The sequence below is a fragment of the Rhinatrema bivittatum genome, chromosome 4 (genome assembly GCF_901001135.1).
Source record: "Rhinatrema bivittatum chromosome 4, aRhiBiv1.1, whole genome shotgun sequence".
Lineage (NCBI taxonomy): Eukaryota > Metazoa > Chordata > Amphibia > Gymnophiona > Rhinatrematidae > Rhinatrema > Rhinatrema bivittatum.
The window spans coordinates 120776662-120797932 of NC_042618.1; the positions used below are offsets into that span (position 1 = coordinate 120776662).

The window sequence follows — 21271 nt, forward strand, 5'->3', positions numbered from 1 at the left end:
AAAGTTTTTATATAGATATTACTAACTTCAGTTTAGGTAGGAGCCTTCATTTTTTTTGTTTTTATTGTTTAATTTATCAGAATTTATTATGACAGGAACAAATAGGAGAAAATCAGTTGAGATATTTTTTCTGGGTAAATTAATTTGGAGGACAGAAGCCAGGACAATAAAACTAACAGATTCTCCAACTCAGCAGCATCCTCATCTCTACCCCCATCCCCTGCTTAGCATGCCCCTCTCTCTCCTCACACCCTACTGAGAGAATCTCTCTTTTCCCCAAGCCCCCCCCCCCCTGCAACACTGCACTACAGGACCAGAGAGCCTGCCAGGAAGTGCACCTAGTGACAGGGCCTGTTTCAATGGCATTCATGGTACCAGACAGCAGCCATTTTGGCTACTTGGGGGATGAGGAGGTGGTATTTAAACATGGCATGGGTAGCACTGGAGAGTGAGAGCTGTCGCTGGTGGCGAGTGAGACTTGAAACACAGCATGAGCTCTTGCCCACACTGGCTTCCAGCAGTCGCTAAAGCATGTCTGATACATTGAATACACAAAAGTTATCAGAAGAGAAGTACAGTGGCTAAACATTTTCCATCTCTGGTTCATTATCATGGCTGCTTCCCCTGTAACACCCAAATGATGCAGCCTGAGCCTTGAGCAGAGGTTGGCTAGTCACAGCTGCATAGCATACAAAAAGAGCAAAGAATATATACTTCAATTAACATTCACAACATGAACCTCCAGTCACCTTAACCATCTAATATGGTTGTTCATAATACAAAAGTCCAGTTATACAAAGGAAGAAAAAGATTGTTCAACTGATAAATGAATATTTTCCATTAGGGAAGAGGGGGATCACTATACTGCATAACTTTTCTTCCCAGGATTTAACTCGATGACTGCTGCAGAAAAATTAAATATAAGATTTGCAATAAGAAGCCTTAGGAAATGACACTCAATCATTTAGGGTTAGAGTGAACTTGTTGCAGAATTCCTCCTCCCCTTTGAAATGCTAATACAACAGCCATGCCACCAAAAAGACTATAACAAGCCTTAACAAGAGAAGCAATGAAGCCTAACTCTGCTCCCTACAGATGGTCTAAGCTAGGCTTTTTGTCCTGTTCCCTGCAGTGATTACTCAGGCGACACACATGACAAAACGCAGCTGCTGTATGGCTCTTCTAGTAAAAGGTGGGGGAAGAAAATCTTTCAAGAAACCCTCCCCTTTAAAATTTCATTCATATGTAGTTGGTATCCATGCTATGCGGGGCCACCCAGAAATTCTCTAGCCTGCTATACATGGAGAAACGTCACATCTACAGAGCATTCAGGCCTCCGCCCTGCATGATCTTGTGGAAGGTATTAGTGGGACTAATTGAAGGTTAAGAATATAGTACTCGATTGAAAATATAACTACAGTAGGAATCTAAATTTACAAACAAGTTTAAATTGTTACCACAACACCCATACTGAAATAGTGATTTTTGTTCGTACATTCAAAAAGCCTGCAACATTTTGGTAGGGTACTTATTTTACCAATTACAAATTGGAGACCCTCAATCACTCATATTACTAGGTTTAGTATGTATGTAACTTGTCATCACATTAGTTCAATTAATATTGTTTTCTTGTCCTGGCTTCTGTCCAAATAAACCCATAAGATGAGTCATTTTTCCACTGGTTTTCTTATATTTATTCTTGTCATAATAAACCCTGAAATTCCTGGGAAACATGTAAAAAATAAAAACCAAAAATGAAGGTCTCTCTATAGTCAGGTTTGTGGTTCCTTCAAAGAGCAAAACTACATTGCATGCAAACAGGTACCTGCAAATTTACAGCTCTCTCTTCGAAAGACAGAACAGTTGCTGCCAATTAAAAAGGTCACCATGACAGAATTTTGTCATCTCCCTTATCCTTTAGCAGCTAAGTAGCACATTTCCATGAATACCACTAGATTTTTTCTTTTTTATAATTCTTAGCAGTAGCAGAGTGGGAGGGGGGGGGAGCAATCTCATGCACAGTCAGGCTGATGCAATATGGGCACACAGAAAATGAGCGCTCAACGCTGACCACCCACTTTCCTAATGTGCGCCCAGCCACCTCTCCTGGGTGTGCAATCCAATATTTAAATGAGATGGTTGAGCTAAAAAAAAAAAAAAAAAAGAGGCGGCACCCAGGAAAGGTGGCTGTGTGGGTTAGGAAAATGGATGCTGGCACAATATATACACAAGATACACTGCCCCGAATTTGTTTCCAATACTTTTTTTAACTTTGATCTTTCTGTGGTTCCTCCTACTCAGCATCCCGACAATATTAAGAGAAGGAATCACAGAAAGCAAGATTTTTTTGTTTTTTCCATTAAGCCCTTGAGTGTGGCAGACCTTTATGCCAGCCCCGGGCTGGCAATAAGTTTGTCGCATTGCAATGGGCACATTGGCTGCGCAGGAAATTTGTTGAATCGCAGGGATTAGCTAATAGCCTCATCTACATGTACTTTATACGTGATGAGCACTATTAGCTTCGCGGTCGTTTGGACACGCTAATCCCCGTACTGCATGGGGGTTATAGACGCACGTCCAATTGTGTGTAAAGCTGTGAGCTCTGCTGATCGCACTATATTGCATCGGCCTGAGAATGATTTTATGTATAGAAAAGGTGTCTGCCCATATATATCCCCCCCCATGCAATAGATATGTAATATGTACTAGAACTATAACCCCCCCCCCCCACAGGGATTGAAATAGAACCCCCATGAATAAAAAAAAAAGTTAACATTTACTTTCACTTAATTTACACACAAAATGTAACCAATGAAACATGTAACTAGGCTTCTGGAATGCCTTCTCAGAGGAGGTGGTGATGACAAAGACAGTGGCAGAATTCAAGAAAGCGTGGGATAAACACAGAGGGTCCCTGGTGGCAAGAAAATTGTAATGAGGGAACTGTGCAGCCTTCACTGAGCGATGGTTGCAGCCTACAGCAACAGTGATATGGCTGTACTGCACTTCCTGAATGGCATGCGAAAACATGCATGAAACAGCAGTTGCAACTCTAAAAGGAGCACAATGGGACTGGGAATTTGGTTCCATGTGGGAAAATGATCTACTTTAGGTACATACACATAAAATCACTATTGGGTAGATTAGATGGTCCTTTTGGTCTTTATTTTGGTTATTTGTAGACATTTGATATTTCACCTTTTACAAAGAATGGCTTCAAGGCAGAATACAAACTCAAGTCAGGCAATTACAATCGAGAACTTATGTTGGGGTCCTTTATAATGTTACTATTTCTCAAATCACACAGAACAGAGAGGCCGAATTATGAGATGCTTCCTCTAAATCAATGGTCTTCAAACACAGGGTTGCAATCCATCATTGGCTTGCTGCTCCATTCCCATTTCAGAGTTTTCTTGTTGAGTTTGGAGGAAGCACAGATTATGTCACTGTGTTCTACTACACACATGGCTCTCAGGAAGTTTCAGCTGTGTAGTATCCATGCCTCCACTTTACTACTGCAATGATTGCTGAAAAGCATGGGAGTGCTGGCACTGGGCAGCACAAAGTGACAGACCCATACAGAGCAAGGAGACTTCATCAACATTACGAGGGTGAACAATGGAGACCAGGGTCAGGGTGAGAGTCAGCAAGCACTCAAGAGGGTAACTGCTTGGTTTGGGAAAGTTTTTCACAATAATCTTGCGGGGGATTGTGCAAATAAGAATTTGAAATAAGAATTTGAAAAACAGGCAAGTAAGTGCAAACGGTCTGCAATGAACGTAAGTCTAAAGAGCTAGTGCTCTCTTTTTGATCTACATATACATTATAAATGTCTTTGAGGGGATAATTTGGTCATTTTTCAGTGTAGTTCTCCACTCTTTGGCTCCCTTTTCATATTTTCCATCTGTGCCTTTTGTATTTCAGCTTGCGCTCCAGTAAGAAAACTATTTTAAATCTTGTGAGGCATCATAAGCAAGTGGGACCCAGTCCCTTTAGCCAGCATTCCCAGGTAAACAGAAGAAGATTGAAGTCTTTTTACATTTTTCTTTTCAAGCATAACAAATTTTCAAATCACAAACTCCTTTTCAAATCAGATTGTTGTTCACATAAGTTATGTCCACATTCATCTACCATGAAGCAGCTCCAGCAGGCTCAAGGATATTATATATACACACACAAGCAAGCAGTAATACCTGGAGTGTCTATTGAAGGATTCTCTGAGGCTAAGTGCTTTTAGCACCCGAGAATTATTTGAAACCCTTTAATACATACCGAATTATGGTGTTGCACTTATGAAATAAATGTAAAGGAGAGAGGGGGAAAGGGAGAGAGAATGCAAATATATCTATAATAAAGAGATGTTTCATTATCAAAATACCTTAAAGACACACAATCTTTTTCCAGTTACAAATTGCAAGTATCACACATGGATTACTTGACTCCAAAAATTACTTCATTAAAAAAAAAAAACAAATAAAAAAAATGTTCCACACTTACCTAAGGTGAGTCCCTCTGACAGGAATGTGATGAAAAGAACTAGCTGAAGAAACAGTCCATGGCAGATGGACGTGAGCTGCAAAGAAGCAGGATTGCTCTTTGGTGCTACCATTCCATGGTACATCTTTGTACTCCCCCCAAAAAAACGAGAACAGAAAACAAATCTCAAGGTTGTTTGGGAGTAGTTTGTCCTAGGGGAAAGAAAACAAACAAGAAATAGGATTAAGCATAAGCATTGGCAAGTTAAATGTAAGACCCTGATAAGACAGGCTAAGAGAAATTGAAAAGAAGTTGGCCATAGAGGCAAAAACTCACAAAAACTTTTTTTTTTTAAAAACATATCTGAAACAGAAAGCCTGCGAGGGAGTTGGCTGGACCATTAGATGAGAGAGGGGTTAAAGGGGCACTTAGGGAAGATAAGGCCATTTCAGAAAGATTAAACAATTTCTTTTCTTCTGTGTTTACTGAAGGTGATGTCGGGGAGATACCCGCTTCAGAGACTATTTTCACGGATGATTCAGATGAACTGAACCAAATCACGATGGACCTGGAAGATGTGGTAGGCCAGATTGACAAACTGAAGAGTAGTAAGTCACCTGGACCGGATGGCATACACCCCAGTTCCGAAAGATCTAAAAAATGAAATTTTAGAACTATTTCAATTAATCTATAACCTATCATTAAAATCATCCATTGTACTTTAAGATTAGATGATGGCCAATGTAACCCTGCTTTTTAAAAGGGCTCCAGTGGTGATCCAGAAAACTACAGACTGGTGAGTGACTTTAGTGCCAGGAAAAATCATAGAAATTGTTATAAAGAATAAAATCACAAAACATTTAGATAGACATGCTTTAATGGGACACAGCCAGCATGGATTTACTCAAGGGAAGTCTTGCCTCACAAATCTCCATTGTTTTGTAGGCATGAATAAACATGAGGACAAAGGTGAACTGGTAGATTTGGTGCATTTGAATTTTCAGAAGGTGTTTGACAAAGTCCTGCGTGAAAGGCTTCTAAGAAAACTAAAAAGTCATGCGATAGGAGGAGAGATGTCCTTTTGTGGATTGCAAGCTGGTTAAAAAGACAGGAAACAGAGTAGGATTAAATGGTCTGTTTTCACAGTGGAAAAAGGTAAACAGTGGAGTGCCTCAGGGATCTGTACTTGGACTGGTGCTTTTTAATATATTTATACATGATCTGGAAAGGGGTATAACGAGTGAAGTGATCAAATTTGTGGATGACACTAAATTATTCAGAGTGGTTAAATCTCAAGCGGATTGTGATAAATTGCAGGAGGACCTTGTGAGACTGAAAGACTGGGCTTCCAAATGGCAGATGAAATTTAACGTGGACAAGTGCAAAGTGATGCATATTGAGAAAAATAACCCTTGCTATAGTTACACAATGTTAGGTTCTATCTTAGGCGTTATCACCCAGGAAAAAGATCTAGACTTCATAGTGGATAATACATTGAAATCATCAGCTCAGTATGCTGTGGTGATCAAAAAAAGCAAACAACGTTAGGAATTAAGAAGGGAATGGCAAATAAAACGGATGTCAATGCCTCTGTATTGCTCCATGGTGAAACCACATTTTGAATACTATGTGCAATTCTGGTTGCCGCATCTCAAAAAAAGATAGTTGCATTGGAAAAAGTGTAGAGAATGGCCACCAAAATAAGTGGCATGGAACAGCTACCCTATGAGGTAAGGCTAAGGAAGTTAGGGCTCTTCAGTTTGGAGAAGAGATGACTAAAGGGGGATATGAGAGAGGTCTACAAAATCATGAAAGGACTTGAAAAAGTTAATATATATTGGTTACTCTCAGATAAACAGAAAGACTAGGGGGCAGGCACTCCATGAAGTTAGCAAGTAGCTCATTTAAAACAAAATCAAAGAAAATTCTCACTCAGCGTATAATTAAGCTCTGGAATTCATTGCCAGAGGATGTGGTTACAGCAGTTAGTGTAACTGGGTTTAAAAAGGTTTGGATAAGTTCTTAGAGGAATAATCCATAAACTGGTATTAATAAGCAATAGTAGTTTGAGATTTATTTAATGTTTGGATACTTGCCAGGTACATGTAGCCTTGATTGGCCACTGTTGGAAACAGGATTCTGGGCTTGGTGGACCCTTGGTCTTACCCAGTATGGCAATTATGTTTTTATATTCTAAGATCAGAAAGAGAAAGTACTGTCCACATGTATTGAAAGAGCTCATGTTGAAGGCATTGTAACAGAGAAGTCATATAGCCATGGGGAAAGGAGGGGTAGGCTCCCATTACTTTTTTAATCTGAGGGAGAGAAGTTGATACCAAGGCTGAAAAGTGGGGCAGAATCTTTGGAGGGAGGAAGTCAGGAAGCAGATGTTAGGAAAAAGGGAGAAGACGACAAAAAGGAGGCAGGAAAATGGATACTGGAGACATGGGAATGGAGAGAGCAGAGACCCACATGGTGACTCAAGGTCTGAGTGGGACAGAAGAGCACAGAGACTCAGACTGGTTGGCAACTGGAAGGAGAATGTGGGACTAAGAAGGGTATGAGACTGGAGTATAGGCAACTGGGTGGAGGTGTATGCAAGACAGACAGAAGGTGGGGAGGGGCTCAGAGGCAGTAGAAAGGGACGGGCCTGTGAGACAGGAAGAGGATGGGTTTTTGAAGTGAGGCGAGGATGGAAGTAGGAGGCTGAGCAGGGGCTTGAGTCATGGGAGGGGATGAGTAACAATAGGAGCTGGGGCTTGTGAGAGGATGATAGGCAGAGGAAAGTAGATGAGGGCAGGTACAGTACACATGAAAGAGGGGAATAGAAGAATGGGGAAGGTATGAAAGAAAAGGGGAAATATGGAAGAGCTGGGGAGATGAGTGGGAGATAAAGCTGGTAAGCTAGGTGAAAACTGAAAAGAAGCAATCTGAATACTGGAGGATAAAAAGTGGTAAAGGAAGATTAATATCTAGCTATGGGTGGATAAAGAGGCACACGAGAGAAATGGAGAAAGACAAGGCAAAATCATCATCTGAAATAAATATAGGGGAAAAGGAGACAAAATGGATGAAAGGACTTGGGGAAAGACTGACAAGGGGGAAGTGAAAAACTGAACCAATCTGATTAAAAAAAAGGATATCACAAAAGGTACAACACAAAACATTTTATTTTGAGTATGTCAGTTTTGGGAAAGTATTTCTTTTTTTCTTTGTATTTTGCTCAGTCAGCACAGGAAGAAATGCATTTCTCTTTCTTCAGTGTTGTGTTCCACTGCTTAGAGTCTTGTTTCTCTGGCTTTCTATTCCAAGTTTTCATTTGTTTCAGTTTCTAATTTATGGTCCCCTTATGCTGTATTAGTTAAGGATCAGTCTGTGTTGTGTGACTGAGATGCAATGTTATCTGTTAGCCTATAGTTTCTCTGTAAAGGATCTGTAGGGATCTGTCACAGTCCAGCTACAAGGGCAGGGCAGCACAAATGCAAGACACACAGTACCAGTAGTATCATGCCAATAAAACTATCTGAATCTACAGCAGATTGACCAGTTTAGGGAGTACGAGGGAAAGGTATAGGGAGCAGGCCTTTCAGCTTGATTTTCAGAATCAAATGAAGAAGGGCTGCCTCCAGCATGACATGAAATGGACTCTCCATAGCACAATGGCTGGAAATGGTGAAGAGGGTAGGAAAAATTATTTGCAGAAGGAAAGGCTAAACCAGGCAGGAAAGAAAAGGACATTCTCATCTGTCTTTGTAGCCTAACCTGGATGAAATCTGAAATGGTGTGCGAATATGCACAAATTTAATCCAGACGACCATTTTATTATCTAAAGAAGATCTGTTCAATTCCAAATTCTGAAAGTTGGTCAGTTAGAGATAAAAGCATTGTGATTGGTTTCAAAGAAACTTGCATCATGAAGCTATCACAAAAGTTCAAATGCTCAATAGCAGTCTAGGAAATTAACGCGTTTCAGAAGATCGATATTTAGTCATCATCTGTACATAAAGAAGCAGAGTAATGTTTACTGTAAGTTGCTGATGATAAATCATTTCAAGGACCAGCTAGTGGCTAAGCAGCAAGCACTGTGTACTTCCAGCTTGGGTCTTCCACATCCCAGGTTGGCTGTGGATACTACAAAGGCAGTGGTCACAGTCCCTGGGTGGAGGGGGAAGAGGGTCATTCATTGCTTCTACCATGTGACAGGGACTGACCAATGGCACCGATAGCCTGTCACAAGGTAAGGACAAAGGGCCATCGGTGCCATTTTGATTACTGGCAGCCGACGGCCCGAGAGCGGGAGATCACTCCTGGGACCCCCGCTGGACCACCAGGGAATTTTGGCAATTTTTTTTTGGGGGGTTGCAATAAATTAAATTTGAAGGGTTGGGTTGTTTTTGGTTTGTTTGGTTTTTGTTTTTTTTTTACAACTTGTCCTCATTCACCAATCATGGAAAAAAAATAAGACATCCCCTGAAAATAAGCCCTATCCGTTTTTTCAGAGCTAAAAAAGAATATAAGACCTGTCTTATTTTCAGAGAAACATGGTAGCAGAGAAGACCCCAGCATGCCGCAAGCAGAGCATGCAAAGATGAAGGCCCGGGCGCACCATTCGCGACAAAAATGGTAGGCTCCCATGTGCTGTGGAGTGTGCTCCGCTCGCAGCGAAGATAAAGGCCCCAGTGAGAATGTGCGTGTGTGTGCGTGAGTGAGTGTGAGAGGAAAGGGGTGTGAGAAAGGAGAGGGGAGAGTGAGAGAGCAGGGGAGGTAAGACAGCAGGGGGGATGCTTGAGTGTGGGTTTCAGAGAGAGGGAGCCTATATGATGAGATTGTGAAGGAGTGTGTATGTGTATGAGAGATTGGGAGCTCATGTGTATGAAAAAGGGATGTGTATGTGAGGGTGCTAGCCTGTGTTGAAGGGATTGTGTATGTGTGAGACAGAGCCTGTGTGAAGGGGTGCGTGAGAGAAAGACATAGGTAGCCTGTGTGAGGATGTATGTGTGAGAGAGAAAGGGAGCTTGTGTGGGTGTGCATGCAAGAGAGAGGGTCCTGTATGAGGGGAAGTGTGTGCGCGAGAGAGTGAGGGAGCTTGTCTGAGGGTGTGTGTACGTGTACTAGAGAGAGGGAGCATGTGTGTGAGAGAGGGAGGGACCGTATTGAGAATGGGGTCAAACTCTGGGACCCGCGATAGAGTGGAAGGGGATGAGCCTAGAGGTGGAGGGGAGAAATACTGGGGCCTTAGAGGGCAAAGTGGCCAGGGGAGTAGGGTGAGTGAGTGGAAGGGACACTTACAGTGAATTTCTAGGGAAATTCTACTCAAAATATTTAAAAATTCTGCATCTTTAAGTAATAACATTTTTTCTGTATTAATTTAAAATGTAATTAGACTCATGTAAATTGTGTTATTTTGACCAACATAAATTCTGCAAAATTTTAAGGTTTTTTGCACAGAATTCCCCCAGGAGTAAGCCCAGCATCCTGTTTCTAACAGTGGCCAATACAAGTCACAAATACCTGGCAAGTACACAAACATCAAATATATCCATTGCTACTAATGCAGATAAACAGTAGCTATTCCCTAAGTCAACTTGATTAATAGTTTTAAAGGCTTCTCCTCCAGGAACTTGTTCAAACCTTTTTTTTTTTTTTTTTTAAACCCAATAAAGTGTACTATACTTTGAAAATTATGCAAAGTATAAGTTTTAATCTATGTGTAATGCAGCCAAAATGTAGTGTCATCATGTTTTTTCCTCCATCTAAACTGGAGTTTTCTTTGGTTTTTTTCCCCTTTATTGTTCAAAACAGCAGCAACCACAAGAGCAGAAACCTATAAGATTATACTGTGCTGCAGTTATACAACAAGCATTCACACACCCCATCAAAGAATGCTTCACATACAAAAGAATTTGCAACTTCCTTGTAATGGTTCCAGAAGTGTCATGTGAAGTTAGTACTCTGTCTGTACAAAACCACAGCTTTAAAGCCCTCAATACTTAATTCAGGTTAAAACAAAGACCCCGATGAGAAGAATTCCAATTCCATTCTATGTATGTTTATACAAAAATGTTGGCTTTTACCAACAAACAGGTTGGAGGTACTCAATAAGTACAAATACAATATAAGAAATGAACACCACCATCAATGTTTTAAAAACTATCAATATGTAAATTTGAGATTAATATTAGTTTAAAATTTATCAATTTTATTCCAAAGAATTAACACATCCTATTAAATCTTACATACCTAAGACTATAAAATGCACATGAAATTTAATTTTTCTTAAATTCATTTAAGTTTGACAAAACCTCATGATTTCCATAAGTATGCCCCATCACATTCGAACCAAAAATCACTACAAAAACCATAATTACATCTTAAATATTTTGATATATGTACAGCTGAGTGTCACAGTTCAATCCCTAGAGAGGCCTCTGTTTCACAAAAGTATCAGCTTCCTTAGGGGAATGTACTTTTATCGCCAAACAGGTTAATATTCTATAAGGAATTTCTATAAGGAAACACCAACAAACCACCACTTTTGAGATCAAGGTGGCATCACCTATTCTGATCGGAGACTTCCTAGTTTTGTGTGAGGTGTGATTATATGAAATGAACAGTCATGGTGATGTATGAGATGGATAGGTATGTATTTAAATCTTTTGGTATAAAATTGATAAGCTATACTGTGGATTGTATGTAATAATTGTAAATTTCTAATTTCAAATATTACAATTTTCAATTTGCATATTGGTGTTAGTTTTAATATTGTGTTATTTCCTATAAAATGTGTATCTATATATCTATGTACTGAATTTGCATAAGTGAAACCTGTGCCCAGCTCAATTCCTTTGTGCATGCGCTACCATGTGTCTAATTCAGTTTTATGTTAATGAATCAGCTGCTTTCAATGGATATCCTAAAGCTCCTCTGACCTAAGAGGTTATTCCAATGTTTCCATATATTATTCCAACAAAATGTAGTCCATCTTGGTATTTTCTAACTAGTTTAAACTTATTGGGTCTCTCCTCTTCTCTTGGACTTTGAACAGAAGGGCATGTTAAAACCTGAGCTCTAGGTAAACAATGAAATGGTTTCTGAAAGCAAGCTTGCTTATAAATAACTGACAGCAGATAAAGTCAGCCAGAATACATGGGCGATATCTGACTGCACCTGCACATATGCAAGATCCTGTACACAGATGCTGTCTCATGAGCCCCTCTCTCTTTCAGAGCTTATGCTTTAGTGAAGCAGTTGTTGCTCCGGGGAGACAGATGGGTATTAAACATATGGCAGATTTATTCTGCTGTCTATAGGGAGCCCTGTTTACAGGTAAGCAAACTTACTTTCTCTGTCAAGTAGGAATGATGCATGGGAACTCACAAGCTGAGTGTTACTGTGTAGAGCAACTAACTAAACAGATAACCCGGACCCACCAAGTGAAGTATAGGCTACTACCGTGTTTCCCCGAAAATAAGACCTCCCCTGAAAGTAAGACCTAGCACATATTACATGTAAACGATCGAATTAGTTACGGTATTCCCTCCCATACAGTAACGCGCGCCCCTGCCGTTTTGCCACGCGTTTAACCTGCTAACTTACCGCCTACCCTTACCCCTGCGTTAGAGGGGTAAGGGTAGGCGTGATGTCATGACGTTTCATGTGACGTCAGGCATTGAGCGGCCCAATCGCACGTACAGGGGCCGCTTTCGCCCATGCAGGCATCCGTCTTCGCCTCCGGGAGGCAGGGGAGCCGCGATCCGTGTCCGATGTCCGTCTCCGGAGGAGGGCTGTGAAAAAAGTAAGTCATTTTGTTGCTTTACAACTGCCAGTCCTCTCCCCTCCTCCCGGAGGCAAGGCTGCTTTTCGCGCCTTGCTTCGGAGGAGGAGAGAGGACTGGCAATCCCGAGCGTACCGTAGGATTGCCCATCCTCTCTCCCCTCTTGCAAACTTTTTTTTTTTTCACCCTTTTCGCTTTTTTTTTTTCCGCTTTCATTGCTTGCTTCGGGAGGTGAGGAGAGAGGACTGGCAATCCCAAGCGTAGGAGAACCGTCCACTTCCTGGTACCTGTCATTTCAAATGTCATTTGAAATGACAGATACCGGTACCAGCGTGTCCGTGAAGCGTTAGACCAGCGCACCCGGGATACTGTATTGCGCTCTATACAGTAAAATGGGTTGCGCGGGCCTAACGCTTCACGGACGCTTCTTACCGTAGACGCAGCTTGCATTTTTTAAAATTACTGTATAAAGAGCACTACTCTTCTTTTTCAGTCAATCTCTGATTCTGTGAGCACGCAAGCCCAAAAGGGAAGAGAATGCAAGCTTTGTTTTGTTTAGCAACTGCCCTATATATTGGTGATATAATTGGACATCTAGATTAATAAAATCTCATACAAATTGCTATAAGGAAGGAATCAAATTAATCAGATTAGTCTGAGTTTCCTTTCTTCTGCATTCTCTCAAAGATCAACAAATGAATGGAGAAGAATGGATGGAAATGGACAATGTGCTCAACGCCCCGTTCTCTCAGGATTCAGTAACATCAGTGGTCATTTTCTAGGTTTGAGTCAGCAGCAGCCTCCACCTTTCAGTTTTTCCCAATGGAGAAAAGGAAGCAAGTTAAAAATGATCCCAGCAGGCAAAAGTAGTTGAATACAGGCACCAAGGCAGGGAGAGCAGGCCCTCAAGGAGCGAGTTCATTTTTTTGTTCAACAATATCCCGGTATGTGAATTCTTCTTCATGGAAAAAGAAGACATCCCCTGAAAATAAGGCCTAGTGCATCTTTGGTAGCAAAAATTAATATAAGACACTGTCTTATTTTCGGGGAAACAGGGTAGGTGAATGAGTGTCACAGAAATGCTGGTCCAGAGTTACTGTCACTTTGGAATATGATATCCAGTTTGTAGTGGGATGTGAAAGTGTGCACAAATGACAGAGTAGCAGCTTTTCATTATATGTTAATGGAAGCGGCCCTCCAATAAACTGAAGCCACCATGGCTCTCAACTGATAAATCTTGACGGTCTAGAATGTACTCCCAAGGAAATTCTGCACTACTGCGGAGCAAAGAATTTGCTCAGAGTTCACCTCCTGTGGAGAATTTCCATTTTCTGTGCAGAATTTGGAGCAAGCCTTGGCGTGCTGCGAGCAGACCCCATCCCACCGTGGCAAAGAGGGTGCAGGACCCAGTGGCCACAAGTGGAGCCCATTCTGCTCGCGGCGAAAATGAAGGCCCCGCTCCGTGGCACATGGATGGAGCGGCCTGTATGCGGGGGGGGGGTTGGGGGGGGGGGGGTGGGTGGGGGGGGGTGGGTTTGGGGGGGGTGTGTGTGTGCATGCATGAAGAAATGTTTGTGCGCACAAATTCTGGGAGTAGAGGAGAGTGAAAGAAGGGGTTGGCCTAGAAAAGAGGTGGAGAGACGTGGATGGGGGGAGTGGGGGGGCCTGAAAAGTGTCAAAGTGAAAGGAGGCTGGCCCAGGGAGCAGAGAGAAACTGCACATTCTAGTGCATTCTTTTCACTTAAAAACAAAACTCATACTAATAATTTAACTGAGGAGGAACTCAACTGACAAACTGTTTAAGCTTAAAAATTATGCTGTTTGGATATAAACATTTGGTAACATCAGTTTTCACAATTAGTAAGTGCCACCATCCATAGAAAACATAGAATGACGGCAAGAAGAAGACCAAACGGCCATCCAGTCTGCCCAGCAGCTTCACATTTTTTTTCTCTCATACTTATCTGTTTCTCTTAGCTCTTTGGTTCTATTTTCCCTTCCACCCCCCACATTAATGTAGAGAGCAGTGATGGAGCTGCATCCATGTGAAATATCAAGCTTGATTAGTTATGGGTAGTAGGGGAAGTAACCGCCGCAATAAGCAAGCTACACCCATGCTTATTTGTTTTACCTAGACTGTGTTATTCAGCCCTTATTGGTTGTTTTTCTTCTCCCCTGCCGATGAAGCAGGGAGCTATGCTGGATATACGTGATGTGAAGTATGTTTTTCTTCTCCCCTGCCGTTGAAGCAGGATATGCATTGAAAGTGAAGTATCAGGCTTATTTGGTTTGGGGGTAGTAACCGCCGTAACAAGCCACTACTCCCGCTTTGTGAGTGCGAATCTTTTTTTCTTCTCCCCTGCCGTTGAAGCAGAGAGCTATGCTGGATATGCGTGAAGTATCAGTTTTTCTTCTGCCCTGCCGTTGAAGCAGAGAGCTATGCTGGATATGCGTGAAGTATCAGTTTTTTCTTCTCCCCTGCCGTTGAAGCAGAGAGCCTATGCTGGATATGCATTGAAAGCGGAAGTATCAGGCTTATTTGGTTTGGGGTAGTAACCGCCGTAACAAGCCAGCTACTCCCCACTTTGTGAGTGCGAATCCTTTTTTCCACATTTCCTCTTGCTGTTGTAGCTTAGAGCGATGTTGGAGTCACAGTAACCATGTGTATGTTTATTGAATAAGGGTATTATCTCCAGGCAGTAGCAGTCATTCTGGCGAGCCACCCACTCTTTATTGACGGCCTCTTGATTTTATGGATCCACAGTGTTATCCCACGCCCCTTTGAAGTCCTTCACAGTTCTTCCAATTTAAACACATCAGAAGCGTGAAAAAGCCCTTCCAATTTAACACATCAGAAGCATGAAAAACCTGTAAGGATATTGGAGAGAATCTCTTGACTTATTTGAGGGGTCAGTTAGAGCTGATGAAGCAATTTTACTCTTAGCATTTAATATAGCAAAGATTTGCAATCAAAGGATTCTCATTTTGATGAGCCACGACCTGCCAAAGCCTTGCTGCTTCAATTTGTGTATTCTTTCCCATCTGCATTCACTGACCTGTATGTCAAATCAGTCCATAACGATTTTAATGACAATTTGAAAGTTAAGAGCCAACAGATTCAAAGTGTGAGATAAACAAAACACAGAACTAGATTTCAAATTTCATGTTACTAAACCTTTTAAATAGTAGTTCTTTGTATTATGAAACACTGCTAGATGTTTCTGCTGAAGTACAGCTCAGCAAGATCTGCATTCAAGCTGTATACTGTGGATCAGTTTTAAGATTATCAGCTTGCAAAATGAATTTACACAGACTTCCCAAAAATAAATTTTTACATTGTAAGAGTTATTTTATTAAAAAGGGAAGCAATTTCATTCACTTTACCTTTTGCCTGCTGATTAGAAAGGATGAGGAAGGAGACATATCTGAAGAAAGATCTGTAAAGTATATCTGATTTGGAAGCTACATAAACAAGGATGATGGCACCAAGAATGCAAAGATTAGTTAAAATCCAATAGAAAATACATGGCAAGAAAAAAAAACAAACAAACCTTTCCTTCTGAACATCAATTGCTAGATGACCTAGTTAACAGTATAAATATTCTCATTTCTTCATTTACAATGCAAAAATCTCAGGTTGATTCAGGAAAGGCTATGTTTTTAGCAAGTCATTTTTCAGGATGTATCAACCAAGCCTTAGATCCACTGGCAGGATTTATCCAGTATGAGCCTAATTCCAGAAGGCCCTAGATATTGCTGAACATTCTTTACCATATCCAAACATCTCTGTTGCTGTGTCAGTTTATATTACTTTTCCCCATCTATATCCCATGAGCTACAGAAATCTAACCAAGTCAAACCATCAACTGATAATGTAAGAAGTGTGTCTAATTTCAATCTCTGACTGTCAGGGGTTTTTTTGTTGGTGTTTTTTTTTTTTGTTTTTTTGTTTTTTTTAAGGCTAACCAGATTAGCCAGCTTTTGTTTAGAAACAATGTAAGAAAATAAACCACAAATGTTAGGAATAGAAGCATATACTGAGTAAAATTCAGTCAACATCAATCCAAAGCAGTCACCATAATCACTGTAACTAACTAAAATAAGCATCTGCAGAACATCTGCTTTACAGAATGCGGAGCTTGGCATGCTTTATCACTACTAAGAACATAAAGACAGAGTCAAACATCAAATAATGGATTTGCTGGACTTTTACAGTTAGATTTGGTCAGCTTTGCCATGTGAATAAAGGAATCAAAGTTAAGACTTAAAAAAACAAACACTAATTGGTATTTTTCCTCCACCATGTATTAGTGCTAACTGCATGATCTCTTGCTGGGGTATGGAGCAGAAACTGTGTGTGTATGTCTACCACTTTAAAAACAAATAGTAGTACATATGGGGGTCTCCTCCTAAGATTCTCTTCATTAAAGCAAATCACCAAAATCCAGGTAAAACTTTGCTTTATTTTTCTTTTCTTTTTTAAATCCCTTTTTAATGCATATAATGGATACAATACAGAAGATATCACATCTCCTGTTGCTTTATTTTTCTATATATAAATACAGAATGCCCTTAACACATTAAAAGGTCACCTCTAACAGATTAATTGGTATCAGCAAATTCTTTCCTTACATATATTTTTACCTCATCAAATCACATTTAAAGCAATGACATCATCCAAATCAACCAAGAACAAAGTAAAAAAATAAAACACATTTCATGCTATCTGCATAAAATTTGTCTGTACCATCCATAGCTACCATCCAAACAATCAGTACTTAGCTGGAACCCAAATACTCATTTTTATTTAGATTTAGTTCACACCTTTTCAGTGGTAACTCAAGGCAAGTTACATACTGTTCCTGAATGTATTTTCCCCATCTCCAGTGGGCTAACCATCTAACAGGCCTTGTAAACCGGGGTGATATGTATATTATACAGGAACCTCGGTATATAAAAACTAAAAATAAATAAATAAATAAATACAGAAAAGTGCATTCAGCCACACACACCTTTCTGGCTGCACTTCACTAGCATTTTCTTCAGCAAATTTACTGCCAATGCAGCAAAGAGTTTTGTGTACAAAAAATGCATGTTTTTAAACAGGAGAACTGCTTAGCACTCTTGCATGAAATCCCATACAAATGAGGAGTATTAAGCAGTTACTCCAATGCAGAGAAACTGCATCTGGCCAGTGCACTTTTTAGTGTGTGAAGCTTACTCTGTCAGAGCAGAGTTAAGTTTCCAGTGTTATTGCACTGGCACTGAAAACGCCTAAAAAAGGGGGAACAAAATGTTTAATAGTTGAAAACTGTCAACAGATAAGTCAGTACTTATCTAGCTAAGTAGCAGCTATTACCACTTAGCTGGATAAGTCAGTACTTATTCGGCTATCTGGCAGAGGGTGACAGCTGCCAGATAGCTGGATAAGTCAGTACCTATCCAGCTATCTGGCGCAGTTCACCGCTACTTAGCATCCCTGATTTATCTGGCGTTTCATTATCTTGTCTATATCCCTGCCATTTGTCTCTTAAGAATTTGACAAAACCTTTGTGATGTGACATTTTCCAGTTATCTTCTTCTGCCAGTTTTAAATGTAGTGATATAATGGAATTATCCGAATATGAGATCTCCCTTATCTCACTATCACAATCTTGTCAAACCAAATGTCAGAAACTAAAAGGTAATCAAGCCTAGAATTCACTCTGTGCACATAAGAATAAAAAGAACTCCTTATACTCTAACATGTGGAAATCTCAAAAAATCAAGGAGATGGCTTTATATGACAAGAATTACAACTCCAATGTTCTCCTGATTTCTTTTTTTTTTTTGGGGGGGGGGGGGGGGGGGGGGGGGGGGGGGGGGGATTTTTAGCAGAGTTACAATCCACTATGGGGTTATCAGTAATATTAAAGTCACCCCTATTATGTTCCTTAGACACTAAGGAAAAGCAAAAGTTATAAGACTATTTATTAGAAGCATATAAATTAGCCAACAATAATTTGGCCCCAAATAAATTACAATTACTATAATGTACCTTCCATTGATATCCACAATTTGATGCTCAACTTGAAAGGGTGTCAATTTATGGATTAATATGGCTACTCCCCACTAATGGGAAGAGAAAGATTAATAAAAGCATTACCAACCCATTCTCTTTTCAGCTTACAATGCTGAAGTTCCTCAAGGTGTGTTTTTTGAAGAAATGCAATGCTGGTTTTCATCTAAAAGGAGGCTTCTTTAAACTCCAAACCCTCAAAAAACTGAAGCCCCTCCTTCACGCCCATGATTTCCGCACCGTCATGCAAACCACCATGTTATCCAAACTCGATTATTGCAACGCCCTTTTCCTAGGCCTCCCAGCCTCTACTACTAAACCTCTTCAAATCCTCCAAAATGCCATGGCACGTATCCTAACAAACACAAGAAAATCCGATCATATCACTCCCATACTACAAAATCTCCACTGGCTCCCCATTGCATTCCGTTCCCAATACAAAACACTTACCATCCTACATAACACTCTATACAAAAACAGCTCCCCCTGGCTTGAAGATATGCCTCAATTCCGACAATCGAACCGCCCCACCAGAAACGCCCCTCGCCGGCACCCTCCAAACCCCCTCACTCAAAATTGGGCACCTCACCGCCACCAGGGAAAGAGCCTTCTCTATCGCAGGCCCCTCCCTCTGGAACTCCCTCCCGGCCAAACTCCGACTAGAACCATCCCTGAGCCACTTCAAAAAAGGAATAAAACATGGCTGTTTAAACAGGCCTACCCCAACTCCTCTCAACCCTAGGCCTCCCACGCATACAGGAACCTGCATTCTCCATACAGCCCTTCCCACCTTTCCCACCCTGGTAACCCTTCCAGCACACCCCATGCTCCCCCTCACCCCCCCCCTCCACCTCCCCACCCCCCCCCCCCCGCCTCTTAGCCTCTTCAGCCTCCCCCCCCCCGCCTTCTTTACCATATCAATCTCTCCTTTACCTTTACCTCCCCTCTCGCATATTTTCTCCCCCCCTTTCCCTCTCCCCTCACCCCTCCCCCCAACGTTGTAAATAAGTTCACATATGTAATATGTAATTTTAAACCCATATCTTTCCAATTAAGTTATCCATGCTTGCTTTCTCTTTTCTCTCGTTCTTCGCTTTTTACCTTGTTCCTTTTATCCAATTATTATCCAATTCTCCCAGTTAAACCCCCCTTGTTCAATGTAATTTCCTTTCCTTTCTCAGTTAATTGTGAACCGACATGATGTGTCCTACGAATGCCGGTATATAAAAATGTTAAATAAATAAATAAATAAATCTCTTGAAGCGCTGCCAAAAACTTTATAGGTGAATGAAGCCCATATATCTACATTAAGAGATCATACACCATGGGAAAAACAAACATTGCATTTAAAAATGTTTATTAGTACTTTTGGAAGTAACGGATAGGCTCCCCAGCACAAGATTCCTGTCTTTTTTTCTTTTTAATACCTGTATAGGTATACATTTCCCAGAACCTTTAGTATACAAACACACCACACATCCATCCATACCACAACAGCTGCACTCATACAACTCCTTATCTTTCATCTGCATTCACATCAGAATCCCCCCTAACAGATACCTCAAATGTCCTGTCATTCAGCCAGAAGATCTATGTCCTCCGCAAGACCTTCCTCTCTGCTCAAGCACAAGAGTCTCCTGGGACCATCGAAATATGCAGCTTTAAAAGTCTTAGTAATTATGTGGTTACACATACCCACAGAACAATCCATCACCAATGCCCACGCCAAATATTAGCTGCATGTGGCATCTTCAACTAGCAGCTAATCAATGCCACTCTCTTCCGTATACGCTTAAGTAAGCCAAGAAAACTTGTAGCAGATCAGACTTCCATATTATTAAGAAGAGCAAATAAAAAAAATATTTCCAATCCCAACAACTTAGAGTATAAAAAATGACAGTCAAATATGTGTTCCTTACAAAACCAAAACAAAAAAAAATAAAACCCACACACTCCTGACTATGAAAGTGGCTAACTGGGTCACAATTGTGCTCTAGGCCTTCACTTCCCTAAACATAGTGTGGCCAGCGCCCAGAACAGACTTGCAGAAACTAAGGAGGAAAATTCTTATGCATACCCCAAAGCATCTTAAGTAAAACAAACAGTAACAGTGTGATGTGCCATGTGGATCAAATACTCCTCCGTCTTCACAACTTCAAAGCATTATAAAATGTCCACCTTCACAGCTTCTCAAACTACTTTGCTTCAGCACCTGAAGTTAGTATTTGTTCTCCATTATGGAAAACACAAAGGCAGGCAGGAAACTGAAGAAAATGTAATTCCCTTGTTTTGCAACATGGGGTAAGCTTACATCAGGAAGCCTTCACTTTAGCAGAATAGTCTGGAAATAGTATTTTGGCTCCTTCAGATATAAGCTTCTTTACGCTGCAGATATGCAATCAGAATATAAATTTTATCAGTATGGTTGACATATCTGGCGATGATTTGTCTTGGTCTCTCACTGTTCTGACCAGTCCATTGAGTGGAGGCCAAGCTCCTCCGACAGCCATGTTTCACAAAATGTTAAAATCTTATCTGATGTTAGGTATTCAGGGATCCCTAAGATTTGTATGTTTCATATATTTCTATTTTCAAGTTTGTCAAGCTTTTCTTCCAATACCTTATTTTTTGCTTGAATTTTGACAAGGAGGAGCCAACAATCTAAACTATATTCATTTACAGACATCTACCTGCCCAACTCAGTGAGAGTCGCATTGCAAGTTTCAAACATTTCCTTTAATTTGTCAACCAAAGACCGCAATTTCTGCAGTTGATCTGTCACTGCAGCAGTAATGGCTTGCGTTAGTGCCTTAACCAGTAACCACTGCTTCCAAAAGCCTCTCAGGACTTGGGCTTACCTCAGACAGATTAAGGAACTGACAATATGGGAACACAGAATAATGAATATCAAGACCTGGTATCAGGTACTATGTAATGAAAAATAACCATGTATACAGTTATTC

At 40.7% G+C, this 21271-nt stretch overlaps 1 protein-coding gene across 1 annotated transcript in view; it reads right to left on the bottom strand.

The window, feature by feature from the left end:
- Nucleotides 1-21271, bottom strand: part of SUSD6 (sushi domain containing 6) — a 176642-nt gene that overhangs the window by 120539 nt on the left and 34832 nt on the right. The window contains exon 2 of the mRNA XM_029598794.1: nucleotides 4498-4688. Within this exon, the coding sequence (XP_029454654.1) occupies nucleotides 4498-4621 (124 nt within the window). The 5' untranslated portion in view covers nucleotides 4622-4688. The remainder of the gene's footprint in view (nucleotides 1-4497; nucleotides 4689-21271) is intronic.